The sequence below is a fragment of the Centropristis striata genome, chromosome 8 (assembly GCF_030273125.1).
Source record: "Centropristis striata isolate RG_2023a ecotype Rhode Island chromosome 8, C.striata_1.0, whole genome shotgun sequence".
Lineage (NCBI taxonomy): Eukaryota > Metazoa > Chordata > Actinopteri > Perciformes > Serranidae > Centropristis > Centropristis striata.
Genome location: NC_081524.1, coordinates 25,803,703 through 25,818,747, shown reverse-complemented (window position 1 = coordinate 25,818,747; position 15,045 = coordinate 25,803,703). Strand labels below are relative to the sequence as shown.

General features: G+C 39.4%; 1 protein-coding gene across 3 annotated transcripts; it reads left to right on the top strand.

The window, feature by feature from the left end:
• The first annotated feature begins 2,411 nt into the window (after nt 1-2,411).
• Nucleotides 2,412-14,785, top strand: tcaim (T cell activation inhibitor, mitochondrial). 3 transcript variants are annotated; one of them, XR_009394815.1, is made up of 12 exons: nt 2,412-2,466; nt 4,208-4,308; nt 5,292-5,424; nt 6,186-6,336; nt 6,415-6,670; nt 8,354-8,476; nt 10,031-10,128; nt 11,289-11,380; nt 11,469-11,701; nt 11,798-11,929; nt 13,261-13,536; nt 14,529-14,785. XR_009394815.1 is itself a non-coding variant. In XM_059339742.1 (11 exons), exons 2-11 carry the CDS (start codon nt 4,274-4,276, stop codon nt 13,484-13,486), a joined length of 1,479 nt encoding a protein of 492 aa, XP_059195725.1. In that variant the 5' UTR covers nt 2,412-2,466; nt 4,208-4,273; the 3' UTR covers nt 13,487-14,785. The 3 variants fall into 3 exon arrangements, 2 of the variants coding, with proteins under 2 accessions (XP_059195725.1, XP_059195726.1); XM_059339742.1 differs by having other exon boundaries at nt 13,261-14,785; XM_059339743.1 differs by lacking the exon at nt 2,412-2,466 and adding an exon at nt 2,655-2,940 and having other exon boundaries at nt 13,261-14,785.
• Nucleotides 14,786-15,045: the final 260 nt, after the last annotated feature.

The following is a 15,045-nucleotide window of genomic DNA, read 5'->3' as shown; positions in this document are numbered from 1 at the left end:
TGCGCAGAAAAAAATAATAAAAAATTAAAATAAAATAAAATAAAAATTAATTTAAAAAATAAAAAAATTAAAGTTAAAAAAATAATTCAATACAAATAAAAAATAATAACAAAAAAAAATGTAAAGAAGTAAAAAGGACAGTGGTGGAAGAAGTATTCAGATCCTTTACTTCAATAAAAGTACCAATACCACACTGTGAAATGACTCCACTCCGCTTATTTTAACTACCTAATAAACTTTTAAGTGGTTTAATTTATAAAAATGGGTAATCATTTTAAATGTATCATGTTTTTCATTTTAAATCTTGACCTGAAAAGTAATTAAAGCTGTCAGCTAAATGTAGAGGAGTAAAAAGTACAATATTTGCCTCAAAATGTAGTGGAGTAGAAGTATAAAGTTACATAAAATGTACATAAAAGTACCTCAAAATTGTACTTTAAGTCCAGTACTTGAGTAAATGTACATAGTTACTTTCCACCATTGCTACCTGCCTCTTCTAACTTATACATATCAGTTAAGAGTCCTCCTTCAGACACTGTATGAGGATTAAAGGGATAGTTTGTGCATTATTATACAAAACTTGTTGTTTTGTTGTTATTTAATAACCTGAGTATTCTTTGGATTATCAAAATTCTTTTAATACCTTTTTGTCATGAGGGTCCATAGATGCTGTGTGCAAAGTTTGGTGCGAAACGATAAATTGCCTAGGTGGAGTTCGAAAAAGTAGGTTTGCGACATTTCGCGAATTGGCGATAAAAAAACGGTAGGCGAAAATGGGCGTGGCCTATATCACGAGATTCAGCACAACTCAGTGAACGCGTGGATATAAGGTTTTTGAATGTGCGATGAAGTATGTGGGAGTTATTAGTCAAAACGCACTTTCCTTTATTATAGCGCCACCTAGTGATGGAACTTCAGGATGACAATAGATTATAAAATTTTTCGCCATGTGTGAATTATATTCAAAGTTTCATGAGTTTTGGGGTATGTTCAGGCAGTGAAAATGCGATCATTTGGGCACAAGAATAATAAATAATCATTCGAAATACAATAGGGACCTCACAGGTCGATGCCTGCTCGGGCCCTAAAAATTGCCTAAGTCACATTTTATTTTGATTTAGGCATAATAAATCCGCTTAAGTCACACACTTGACATGGGCCATTACCTTAAAGGGTTAAAATCACATGATCTGATCTGAGGATGTAGCCGATTTTACCATAGGTGGCCGGCGTCATGAGGAGATGATTTAGGCAAAAAAAAAAAAAAAATTGACAAAAAATGACATTGGCGATTATTTTAACAGTGTGACCATATGTGCACAAATACAAATCACAAATAAAAACAACGCTAACTTTGGCTAAATTATAAAAGGTATAAGTGTGTTAAAATAATTCATTATTCTGCTTCTATTTTGTCTGTCTCTGTTCTCTGTCTCTGTGCGTGACGCAGGTAACTATCAAAGGTCAAAACCTTGGGTGTAATATCTCTCTCTATGCATTTATATTAAATCAGGCAATATAATTTTGATACAATGATTATGTTTGTGTGTTAATGTTGATTTAGAAACTGTGTTTACTTTGTTGACATATATTTCATTGGCTTAAACTGATTAAGATTCTATAAATCACAAAGAATGACATCCACATATATTGATGAACAGTTTTTGCTGTATGTGTATGTGCATTTGTGAGTGTGTGTGTGTGTGTGTGTGTGTGTATGTGTGTCTGGAGAGGGGAGACCACAGAAGGCCGAATGAAAATCCCGTGTGAGAATCTCTGTAAGTCATAACAAGGAAAAATGTTTGTGCTAACAAGTTTGTTAGTAGGTCAGGGCAAGGCCTGGTTTCGGCAGCAAGCAACCAGGTGGCTTGACGTGCCGTTGTATGGATTAAAACTGGCGAATCAGCGGATCAAGTAGGCGGAACTTCCTGGAAGAAATCGACCAGCATGTTTTGTAAACAAATGTTAGTATTTTATTGGGTTCAGGGAGAGAGACGTGGTTCAGACTTCACAAACTGAAACCCGTCTGTTTGTATTCAGGGACATGAGTTTTTGAACCCGGAGAATCTCTGTAAAATGCACATTTTTTGACGTACTGTAACAAAACTATGTTAAACTGAGAACTTGCACGGCCTCCTGCTCTTCATTCCCCATCAACGATCTGCGCAGAAAAATGGTGAGTTTTTTTCTGTTGGTGACAGATTATTCAATTTTCAAGGTTTCCTCATGCAATTTTTCTAACAAGTGGTAAAATGAAGAGCCATTTGGGAGCCAAGAGAGCCGGCTCTTCTTGGTGAGCTGAGCCAAATGATCTGGATCACTGAAAAGAGACCAAATTCCCAGCACAAGCAGCAGTACTAGTTACTCCAGTCCTGCAGGTGGCGCAATAGTAACGCTGCGGCTAGAGAAGCAGAAGAAGAAGAAGAAGAAGAAAAACGAAAACATGGATCAGCTAGCGGTCCCACGGTGAGGGCACGGTTTCCTTGCTGTTTGTTGTTAGTGGCCAATCTCACAACCACTTTCATTTTTACACTATTTTGGAGATATTAATAGCTAGACAGTGAGAGCTGACGGCAACATCCCTTACACTGCTAATACTTAACATGCTAGCTAGAGGAGCTAACAGAAGCCATGTTGCGTTGGTGTCATTGAGTAACTTAGATGTCTTTAACCTTTACTGAGCCGCTCAGTTACACCAACTCATGACGGGAGGTCACATCTTATTTTACTCTGAACAGTCAAGTGCTGGTCGTGTGCCTAAATGTAACTCGTTAAGCTAGCTACATCAGAAGTAGCTGCTTATTCATTGGATATTTTATTTTGAATGTGTATTTATCAGTTATTAACACGGAAGACCATAACGTGTAAACATTAAGATTGATTTAAGATTAGTGATATCCTCCTGGTTCCCTGAAGTTCTTTATCACAGCGACTCTGAATGTATGGGTGCTTTTTATTTTAATCTTAATTGGTGAAGATTACATTATACTAGGCCTGTCACGATAATTACTATATCGACTTGTCGTTCAATATATATAAAAATGGACAAGATATGTTTTTTCTGGACTCAATATATTGTTGTTCACATGCGTGAATTTTTGTGTTTTTTTTTGTGTTGTGTTTAAAGTAATTCTGCAAATGTTTGACAGGCAGTACGAATTTCTGCTGTTTATATGTTATTTTAATAATTAAATTAAATAATACATAATGTTTATCTCATATCAATGTTTTGTTAACAGAGCCTGAAAGTGAATTCTATTTGTTTTGGTTGTAGTTTATTTGTTTGTTTGATTTATCTAGAATCTTTTAATATTTCTTTTTCACATTTCAATTGAAATGTTTAATATTCTCAAGATTTAAAAAAATCATTGTTGTGGAAAAGGATGAACTTATTATGCTCTAATATCGTTATAAAACCAAATCAACATCGATACAACAATATTATCATTTATTGTGATAGTTTCTGGGAAAAATATATCGTGTGTGTGTGTGTGTGTGTGTGTGTGTGTGTGTGTGTGTGTGTGTGTGTGTTATCGTGACAGGCCTACTTTATACAGATGATACAAAACACATAGAATAAGGCAGACTTTTTAAACAGTTTAGCTAAGATTGATAAAGAATGTAAGAAATTCAGTAAAAAATAAATAATAATTTATATATATATATATTATAATTATATACTCACACAGATTCAGTAAATATGTCGAATCTGGAGCACAGAATTGCAGTCTTTACAGCTTTTTGGTTGAGGTAGTTAGACAGCCTTTTTTAAAGTAAAGTTCTAATTCTTTTTTGAAGGCACAAAAAGCAGGTCTGGTTTTCAGAACCTTGCATTTATGAATATAAAACTTAGCTAACAGTATAATGAGGTTGCATAGATAATATTCATTTCCAAGTCTTTTTTCATACATTGTAAATCCAAATAGTACATTTTTTAGGCAAAGCATAAATTGGCCATAAATATTGTCCAAGATGAAACGACAGATGCCCTGCCATAGGATTCGAGTGCGTCCACAAGTCAAAAACAGATGGTAAACAGTCTCTGGATGTACATTACAAAAAGTGCAGGTCACATCAATGTCCTTCTTAAAGCTTGCCAGCACAGTCTTTACAGGGTAAACATGATGAATGATCTTGAAAGAAACCTCTTTTGACTTTGATGAATGTATTGATGCTGTAAGACTTTAATAATTTTCTATGATATCAGGACTGCTGATGGACAGGCTGCAGAGGCCATGATTTAATGTTCATCTGTTGACCAGCAGCAACAGTAATGTCTGTCAACTCCCTCCTGAGATACACCGTCAGGTAACACTGATTGTATGATGTGATTATTAGTTGCAGTGGTGTCAGCATCAGCTTTAAGTTCAACAACAACAGTTGAGGCTGAAATGAGTGTTGGTAGACATATTGACAGAGCCCATTTGTCCATGCCAGTGGTGGAAGAAGTATTCACATCCTTTACTTGAGTAAAAGTACGAATAACACACTGAAATTACTCCACAAGAAGTAAAAGTCCTGCATTCAACACTTAGTAAAGTAAAAGTACAAAAGTAATCAGCATCAAAATGTACTTAAAGTATCAAAAGTAAAAGTACACTTTTTTGCAGAATGGACCCACTCAGATTGTTTTATATTTTCTAAATATATTACTGGATTAATGTTATTGATGCATTTATGTAAGCAGTGTTTTAGTTTTACTACTCAATATACTGTTACAAGATTTAATTTTAAAAAAGTCCAATCACTTTAAATTGATTGTGTTTTTTTAATGTTAAATCCGGACCTGAAAAGTATCTAAAGCTGTCAGCTAAATGTAGTGGAGTAAAATATTTGCCTAAAAATGTAGTGGAGTAGAAGTATAAAGTTAAATAAAATGGAAATATTCAAGTAAAGTACAAGTACCTCGAAAATTGTACTTAAGTAAAGTACTTTACTTTACTTTACTAAATTTACTTAGTTACTTTTTCCACCACTGGTCCATGTTAATATTAACCAATCAGATGACTCAGTGACATAATGTCACAATGCACCCAATTAAATGCACGATTATGATGAGTAGCCATTAAAATGTAGAATACTTTATATTAGGACCTATACCATGCAATATAATCATGTCAACAAGAACCTCTGCATATGCATAGTAACTACAACAACTACTGAAACACAAAGTATCATTCAAGTGAAGGAATTATAAATTTGCAATAAAAATGAATAGAAAAATGTAGGGCTGGGCGACATATCGATATAAAAAATGAAGTTAAGTGAACTTAATTTCCTTTTCTCTGCAGGCTGAAGAGGAAACATGTGGCTACACATTTATTCCAGCACAGAGCTCTGTCAGGGGCAGATGCTGTCAATGCACTCAGACCGTTTTATTTTGCAGTCCATCCTGACTTCTTTGGTCAATTTCCCAGGGAACGGGTAGGCCTCTTCTCTATCATGAATTGTTTAGAATCCAAAGATATTATGTAGTAATTTAAACAAATGGATTATTATTAATAATATTATTATTATATCACTGATTGACAGACTGAAGTTACACATTCTAAGGTGTTCAGATTGTCAGTAGTATTAAATGTATTTGTGTTGCTGTTTTTGTTGTTGATGTTTTGCTACTGTTGGTCAGAACACAGGGCTATTTATCATCATGCAAAGAATTTGTGTAAGAAAAGGGCTGCACATTCTGTCTTTTCCTAACCTCTTTTCCTTGGCCTTGATAGATAGAAGGTTAAGGAAAGATGTGAAGCAGAATGCACTAAGGAGACTTAGGAGAAGGCAACCACAGTGTTCAAACATGTTGAATTAAAAGCGCTAAAATTGTCTCATATGCCTTTATTTTGAATGACAGACTTCTGTGTTGAGATTAATATGCTGATTATGAAAAGCAGAATGATGCATTGCTCTAAATGATGCTGCTGCAAATGAATTGTGGGAAGCCATTATCTTCATTATTTTGGGAAATGATAGCCCTGTGCATCCTATGCTTAAGGAGATAAGAAAGATGGTACTGGAGTTTCTCTCCTGAACATTTAGAGAATTCAAGCAGCTCTTATCTTGGCTGACATTTAGATACCTCCGGTTCATTTCACTCAGTTAGTAACCTTCCTAAGCAAAATAAACCACTATTCAACTGCAGCCCGTTCTTCACCACACCGTCTAACTGTCAATGTTGTGTTTTACAGGAAGTAAATGAGAATTCATTAAAGAGGTTAAATGGCTATCTGGAACATCTGCAGAAACCCGGCTCACAGTCCATTCAGCCAATGAAACTCACTTTTTATGTCAGGGACACAAAGGACAGCAATGATATGCAGCCAGACCTCCTCACCTCAGGTACAGTTTCCATTCATGTTGCTCATAATATTTGTAAATTCTGTCGTACAAATCTAAAGGATTCTGCCTGGTTCACAGGGTTCCGGTCAGTGAGTTTCACTCTGCACACAAACGATGTCTTGAGCACAGTGATGAACGTCTTGAAGTCCTGCAGCCTTCCCATGGAGCACATGAAGGGACTGAAAACAAGTGCAGAGACATCTAAACGTCCACCTGAGGCAGGGCTGTCCTTTTACAGACCAATCAAATGGGATAAGAGCTACTACGCCTTCACTGGTTTCAGAGACCCTGAGCAGGAGCTGCAGCAGGCTAAAAGAGTTGAGCCTAGACTCATGTAAGTAACACTGACCTCAGCTCCAACACACAGTATATAACATAGAGCTGGATATCACACTTCAGTACTATATGATACAAATCAAAATTACTTTATTTATCCCCGAGGGGAAATCCAGTGAGTCTGTTAGCTCTGTTAGAATGAGACAGCCTGATGGCTGTAGGAGAGAAGGATGTTTTAAATCTCTCCGTCCTGCAACAGAGAGAGAGGAGCCGTCCACTGTTGTTTTTTTGGCCCATAAAGGTTTTGTGTCGCGGATGATCCGGGTATTTCAGGATGGACTCCAACATCTTGACAGGTCATCTTTCCACCACCTCCTCCAGTGTGTCCAACCTGGCTCCAACCACAGAACCAGCTCTTTAGACCAGTCTGTCCAACCGCCTTGCATCTCTGTGTCTGATGCTGCCTCCCCAGCAGACTGCAGCATAAAACAGGGTTCCTACGGGTGCTTGAAATCCTTGAAAATGCTTGAATTTAAATGTTGTATTTTCAAGGTTTAAAAAGTGCTTTGATTTTGGATTAAGTGCTTGTAAGTGCTTGAAATTCTTACTGTATTTCTCTTGCAATCTGACTATATTCATCTATAGACTATAGATAATCACATGTTCAATGTAAAAATAATGAGTAGCCTATCTGAAATTAAGACCGTTCCTCCTAAAAGTGTAATACCATCGCTGTTGGTATGGTTAAGCGAAATCTCCCCCTTTTAGTATCGAAGTACTCATCTAAAACATGCAAATTACAACTGTTATAAGGTACTGGAAAAGCTTGAAAATGGACCTTGAAAGTCCTTGAAAAGTGCTTGAATTTGACCACTCAAAAAGTGTATGAACCTTGATAAAACAACACACTACCACCACAGACTGATAAAACATATGCAGCATCTTACTACAGATTCTTAAGAAAAAGAGGCGGCTCTGCCCCTTTTTGTAGAGAGCGTCTGTGTTTAGGGACCAGTCCAACTTACTATCCAGGTATACACCTAGATACTTACAACTTGGCACCACAGACCCACAAAGTGATGTTTTATACATTTCTGTTTGTCTCCAGATCAAACAAACGGGACCAAAGTTTACATGTTAATCAGCAAGCTTTAGAAATACTGTTACAGTCTTTTTGAACTTTAGATAGAACCAGGCTGTTTCCCCTGTTTTCATGCTTTATGCTAAGCTAGGCTAACACACAGGCATGAACACACAGACATGAGACTGATATCCAATCACTCAGCTCATTAAGGATGTTAAATGAGCGAGTTTCTCTTCATATAAAACTGTTCCTTTAAAGATGATGTGTGTGCTGTTCCAGCTAGTCTCTAAGAGTAAGTGGTTCATGGTTTCTGTTTGGGATTCTGTGCAAAACAACTGCACACACTACAAACGTACTGACTGCACATGCTCTAGAAAAGCAAACTGGAAGCTTTTTAGTTGGTCTCACACGCCAGTTTCTCTTTTTGAGTGGTTCGCGTTGTTCAGAGTAGCTCCTCGGCATCATGGTGATGAGAGCACAGAGTGGAAACAGTGAAGCTAAAACACTGGGCTGAAAGATGATTGAGAGCTCCATAGAGATGAGGGGAACTGCAGAGTAGGGGACATTTCTTTGTGGGTTTGTCCCCATGAAAGGTAGTTTCATAGAATTATTTGTCTAATATTAAACTCATTGTGCATGTTGCCCTTTCTTCATCAGCTTGTGGCTGAGAAACAACGAGCCTGAGGCGACGAAGAAGCACAGTGCTAGTCTTCCTCTGAGAGATGAGCTGAACAGACTGAAGAAGGAACTGTGTCACAAATTTAATCTGGCTGATATCAGGTACACTCATCTCTACTGTTTGCCTTAACACTTAGTACAGTGAGTTCTGTGGGAGCTGTTAACAACCCTGAAATGTACTTAAACAAGTCTGCTCAACTGTCTTATGAGCATTGTTCTGGGGCACCAGGTCCAACCATCATTCTTGGCTCTTTACTTCCCAGAGCAGAGAATAAGTACTTACGTCAGGCATGCAGAACATGATTTATTTTTTGCCATTTTATTTTAATTTTGGAAAAAGCTAATCTCACATTCAACACTTTACATCAATCAGTTCAAATGCAATCCACACAACATTGTGTACATTCAAAACAAAGAGCTTCCTTCAGAAAAAGAGGGGGCTCTGCCCCTTTTTGTAGAGAGAGTCTGAGTTTAGGGACCAGTCCAACTTATTATCCAGGTATACACCTAGATACTCATAACTTGCCACCACCTCGATGTCCACCCCACAGGTATTCACTGGCTGAAGAGGGGGCTTGAGCCTGCAGAAATCTATGATAATTTCCTTAGTCTTTGAGGTGTTCAGTAGGAGATAGTTCTTGTGACTCCAGTCACTGAAGGCTTTTATCAGATCCCTATGTTCAGATTCCTGTCCTGTCCACCTGTTCGTCCAAGGCAATCCAAACTCTTTGCATTTCTCGTGTTGTTGGTGGAACACACTACCAGTTCTACCTTTAAAAAACTCCTGAAGACCCAGCTCTTCAGAGAGCATCTTCTCTCCTAGCACCACACGACAATTCTACTCCTTAAAAAATTGCCACTAGCACTCATTGCTGCACTAATGGCTCTTATTGCACTATACCTTGATTGTTCCCCTTTTTTCCCTGTAAGTCGCTTTGGATAAAAGCGTCCGCTAAGTGACTAAATGTAAATGTAAACTCCTGACACACGCAACAATAGCAGTGTCGTCGGAGTACTTCTGGATGTGGCAGGACTCAGAGTTGTGTTTGAAGTCCGCTGTGTACAGTGTGAACAGGAATGGAGCCAGAACAGTGCCTTGTGGAGCCCCTTTGCTGCTCATTAATGTCCCAGAAACACAGTTCCCCAACCTGACATACTAGTGTCTTCCTGTCAGGTAATCTGTGATCCAGGAGATAAAGGCAAGATCCACTCCCATCTCTGTTAGCTTGTTGTTGAGTATGTTGGGTTGGATGGTGTTGAATGCACTTGAAAAATCAAAGAACATGATTCTCACATAAGCACCAGTTTCCTCCAGATGAAGCACGGTGAAGCATGTAGAGGACTGCATCATTCTCTCCAATGTGTTTGAATGCCAACTGCAGGGGGTCGAGTTTGTCTTTGACCTCACCTCTCAGTAGGCGTAGAATCATTAGGGTTAATTATTTACTATTGAACATGGGAAGCTTTTCGTCTTAAGTATTTCAAAATGAGAAAGAAAAAAATATATATACATGCATGTAAAGAAATAAATCACAGAACATGATTTTAATGACGGAATAGTAAAATGTGTGCTCTGATTCAACACTGTGCATGATCTACTGTAGTAAGAAATTGTGTACATATGACCACGATGATGACGTCAGTTGTGTGGTACAGGTGGCAGCGCAGCTGGGGAGTGGCCCACAGGTGCTGTCTGCTTCAGAGTCTAAGCCGACTGTCCCAGCAGAACCCAGAGGCCCTGATCAACCTGCAAGGTAAAGTGTCTCACTGAGGACAGGACAGGACATCAGTCTGCTCTCACAGTTCATCTTTTAGCTCCCTCTGTCTGTTCTATCAGAGCATGGGATGTAAAGATCCATTTCTGCCTGCTTCTGCTCCACCTGATGATTGAAACCCAGAGTGTGTTGTGTAGGTTGTGAAGGTGTGGTCACATGGGCAGCCCTCTGGATGAACATTTACTGTCTCTCAAAGATGCATTTCTTTCAGGGCAATCCTTCACTTGTGTCCTATTCCCATTCTTTGTCTCCTCAACAGCCCAACTGAATCAGAGTGGATGAAGTAACAGCAACAACTAGTTTTAGCATCATGCTTCTTCCCGATGTATAAAGCTATGACATTAAACATAAAAAGGATAGAAATCATCATATGCTGCTGGTATTTCAAGAACATAAATCTCACCTTTTGTCAAGTAAAGCCCGACACATGTATCGGTTGACAGATATTATCGGCTGATATCGGTCTATCAAAGGCCTATCAGTATCGCTGTATATGCTGTCTGATATGTGCCGCTATGAAACAATAAATGTAATGCAGAAAATGTTGCTTGGTGTGATTTAGAAATGCTGTTAGCTAATAGTCAGTAAATTGACTTTAACTGAACAGTATGGATGTTTATTTAGCTATTTATTTTATTCCTGTGTATTCTTTATTTTCTCAGTTATCATTTATAGAATTGGCTAACAATGTAATAGATTAAATATTATTTATTAAAGTTTTATGTTCGCCAATGTACCAAGAGAGCTACTTTCTCAGAGGGCTGAAAACTCTGTGCATAATCCAAATAAAAAGGTCTATTTTCACTCCAGCTCAAAAAGTTGCTATATCTTTATCGACATCTGTCTCAAAAATGCCATATCTGTTGGGCTCTATTACCAAGCTTCATAAAGATCTCAGCACCCCTGCACTGTTTAGCAGCTCTGCTGGTTTGATGTCCAGTTTTGCAGAACATTGTGCTGTACACAAATCTCCTTTTTCTTGGTGGCTTGCAAAAAAGCGATGAAATTAAATCCAACAAATGCTTTTTTGTTAATGGCAGTACCACATAACTTCTAATTCCCACAAACATTTTCATTTACTTAGCTCAACTGTCCAAGACCAGCAGAACTGGTGACCTCCTCTTTAATTTCCCCTTCAGGACACACTGTTGTGTTTGCTGACCAGTCAGGGATGAATGCCTCTGGACACATCATGCTGGGAACCATGGATGTTCACCATCAGTGGACCAAAGTAATGCAGCTGCAGTGCTTGTGCTGTCACATGAGGCTGTCTGTGTTCCTCTTTGTTTTCTGACCCTCCTCTGCCTGTGTGTCTTCAGCTGTTTGAGCAGCTGCCCAGCTATCGCAGCCTGCAGCAGCAGACTGACTGGCTGAAAGAGAGGATCAGCCTCCTCCTTGGTGGGACTCAAGTGGTCCACGTGGAGAGACTAGGACCAGTCCAGCCCATCGCCGAGCACTACAGCACCCTTAACACTTTCCACAAGAACCTGATGTCCCGACACCTTCGCCTGCACCCCCGAAGCCTACAGGGGCTCACCATGTTGTTGGAGAAGTAGGCTGTCACATTACCATCTGAACGCCTCAAACACATGACACTGCTGCATACTTTGATTCATTAAGACATTGTTGTTGTTTGTTTCAATGACAGTGACCGCTCAAACCCCAGTCTTCATCAGATGGGGCACTTCATTATCCCCACCAACTGTGACCCTCCTAAGCTGCAGGTCTTCCTCCAGAGTCACGCCCCTGAGGCCAGACTGCGCACACAACGCAAAAACCAGTGAGTCCAACATTACACTTTGTTCTAGGACTGCCCCTAAAAGTCCATGATCCCAGTCATGAGAGAAGTCATCTTGGGTTTTGTTTTGTTGAATCACTGCACTTTTTAGGTGTGTGTCAGTGTACCCAGCATGGCAGGGTGATGCGAGGCAGAGCATTGACTGTCTATGAAATTGGCTAAACAACTTTTGAAGCAGGTGCTGGAAAAAAACTCCTCTGATCTTTACAGTGTGACTAAGTGTTCAGCCAACTAGGCTGTGAGCAGCTCTGTGGATTTTACAAATCAACTCTGACCAGGATGCACACTAACTTCCTCTAACTTTGTCTGACTGTGCTGAAATCACTTCAGAAATGAGAACAAAGACATTAAATAGTTGCTAGACAGGTGTAACATGAGACTTGTGCAGGCTGTGCCAGAAGTTCAGCGTGCGCTGGCTGCCATGCAGGTGCGGAAAGTCAGTGTAATAAAATCCTGCACCGTCTCTGATTTCCTATCGCTCAAACTCTCAGAGTAAATTAGTTAGTTTCTTTTTTTAGTTTTTTTTCTACCTAAAATGTAGCCAAGAAGAAGATTGCCTATCATCTGGTCTGTTTGTGTCTCCAACATTCTTCCAGTAAATAATCCTGTAAGCCACAAAGGGACTGAGATGTTGGAGTTCCAGCTCTCATAATTTCTCTCTTACGATGTAGTATTCAGTCAGATAAAACTATATCAGTGTTTTGTGATTGAACCCAAAAGCAAGGGAATCCCATCCATCTATTATCTGCAGCCTTTTTCATACTGCGTTTCCAAATGTGCCGCAATAGTACCATAACAAGCTCTACCATCATTTCACCTTAGGACATTAATACAACGGAGTAATATTGGCATCCCCAGTCAATGAATTCACATCGCAAACAGCATTGTGGATCGAAGTTGGAGGAAACCGTATTGACTTGTAACAGAGCAGCGTCAGTATTTGTAGAATAAGTGAGTGCATTCAAAACAATAATGGAGGAAGAATCCCGTCAAGCTGTTTCTAGCTGTAGAGATTCAACATACTCAAGCAGAGTTGTTCTGCATTTTTCTGAACATGTTTCGATTACCCAATTCTGACCCAATTGAGAGGCGTGTTTCTGATGATACGCTTCACTTACGTTCTTAAAATGGCAGTCTGAAAGAGGCATGTCATGGGGGACACAATTGAACATGACAACAGGCTGATGGCAATACCCTTTCTGTACCAAATACAGTCTGATAATCACTGCTGCTCATCACAAGTCGTCCTTTTGTTCAGCCATGAACTGGTCCATCAGGTCTGTTACTGACTCCCGTTGTCTCTGTGTGTGCAGGCTGCAGGCGGAGGAGGACGCTGTGGTGAAGCTGTGTCTCCAGACTCTGTCTCTCAGGAGTCTGTCCAAGGAGCCCAGTGTCAGCTCCAGCCAGATGATTCTGTGCTGTAAAAGGCTGGTGGAGCAGCGCTCCCCCCTCATGCAAGGCCTCCACTTCTGTGTTTCTCATTTCTACTCAGTTATGCAAGATGGGGACCTGTGTGTCCCCTGGGACTGGAAGAGCTGAGCTGGACCAACACGGTCATTTCAAGTGTTGGAAACTAGTATTCTTAGCAGGTCAGTATTGTTCAGCCAGTTTAATGGGATCATTTGTTAGATGTCAGTTGGACTTGAATCACGTCGTTCTCTTGCTGGGATGCTAAATATGACAATTTAATTAAAAGTGGAGTTCAGTGGTTCCCAACCCAGGGGTCCCAAGATGACTAAGGAAGAAGAAGAATAACATTGCGTTTTACATTTTTTTCAGATTTTTCTAAAATGTTTTTCTTTTTAAATACTGGAGAATAAAAACAAAGTCTAAGAACCATTTAGTATTTGGTGAGATAAGGGATGTGTCTAGACATTGATTAGCTATAAAAAGGTTGGGAACCACTGGCAAAGGTGCAATATAACTGAAGGTGTCCACAGAGTTTTTGTTTGTTATTGTGTGGCATGCACTGAGAACGAATTTAATAATGGTTCTGTTGAAGGAACAATCCACGCCCTAAATGTAAACTACAATAGTCACCAAACCAGCAAAATTCAATACATAAGGGTTGGGAGAGAATAAGGGGTGAAAGGATTCAGAATGCTTTCAGTGAACTAGAGTGAATGGCCACGCTGTAAGGCAACCTGCTGTCATACAGACAGATCATCACAGGCTTTCACACACTGATGGTGTGAAACTCGACGGTTCACCAGAAAAGTGATAGCAGTTGTGTGAATAATTAAAAACAACAACTTGGGAGAGAAGATTTAAACCCACCTCCACACAGCCGACCAGTCACTGCTGTGGAGAATTTGTGTTTCAGAAAGTTACCAGGTTCAACAGTTCTGACAGTGTGAGGGTGTGAAAGCTTTCAGACCCTGTTAAATCATCTAACAAGCACTTTGTTTAAAGCACAATGATGTCCTTAATTTAACAATATGGCTACTGTTGTAGTATCTGATGCTGATTAGAAGTCAAACTGTTATATTATAAACATGTGAATATAATTGTAATGTCTGTGATCATAAAACACAACAATACAGGAACATTCACAAAGGCTTTATACGGTGTTCTGTTACAGCACCTTTTGTATCATATCTGAGGACTTACCAGGACTGTGTGATCCAGCATGTGGACACAGATGCTTCACTGGATGGAGCGGTTTTGGACATATTGGACATGTCAGATGCTGATGTACAGTCTAGTTGTCATTGTTTAAAGCACTGTTACTGTTGCACACATGAGCAGGTGGAGGACCTGTGTTCTAGCTTTGAACTTTATAAGCGTACCATCGCTGTGAAACAGATGGTTCTTCTCAAATAAAAATAGTTGTTCAAACTGGACTCTTTATTATCACATGTATTAATGGATGTGGGTGGTCCCTGTCAGCTGGAAGGCTGGGTCACTTCTTTCCTCACCACAACTGAACCTGACTTTCACTCCCCTATACACCAAAATCTCCTCAGGGTCTGGGAGCGTATAGAAAGTAGTGATGTGTTGGTCGTAAACGAGACGGCTCTTTTAAGTGAACGATAGGAGCCGGCTCACATCCGTCAGCGAGCCGTTCTTTTTTCTTTTTTACTTTTCTCATAAGAAAA

What these genes read in the sequence shown, in the direction of transcription:
- tcaim (XM_059339742.1), top strand. Translation starts at nt 4,274, where the DNA reads ATGTCTGTCAACTCCCTCCTGAGATACACCGTCAG. An exon ending in CTCCTGAGATACACCGTCAG is followed by an intron (nt 4,309 to 5,291) that starts GTAACACTGATT and finishes TTTTCTCTGCAG; the next exon opens with GCTGAAGAGGAAACATGTGG. An exon ending in TTTAATCTGGCTGATATCAG is followed by an intron (nt 8,477 to 10,030) that starts GTACACTCATCT and finishes TGTGTGGTACAG; the next exon opens with GTGGCAGCGCAGCTGGGGAG.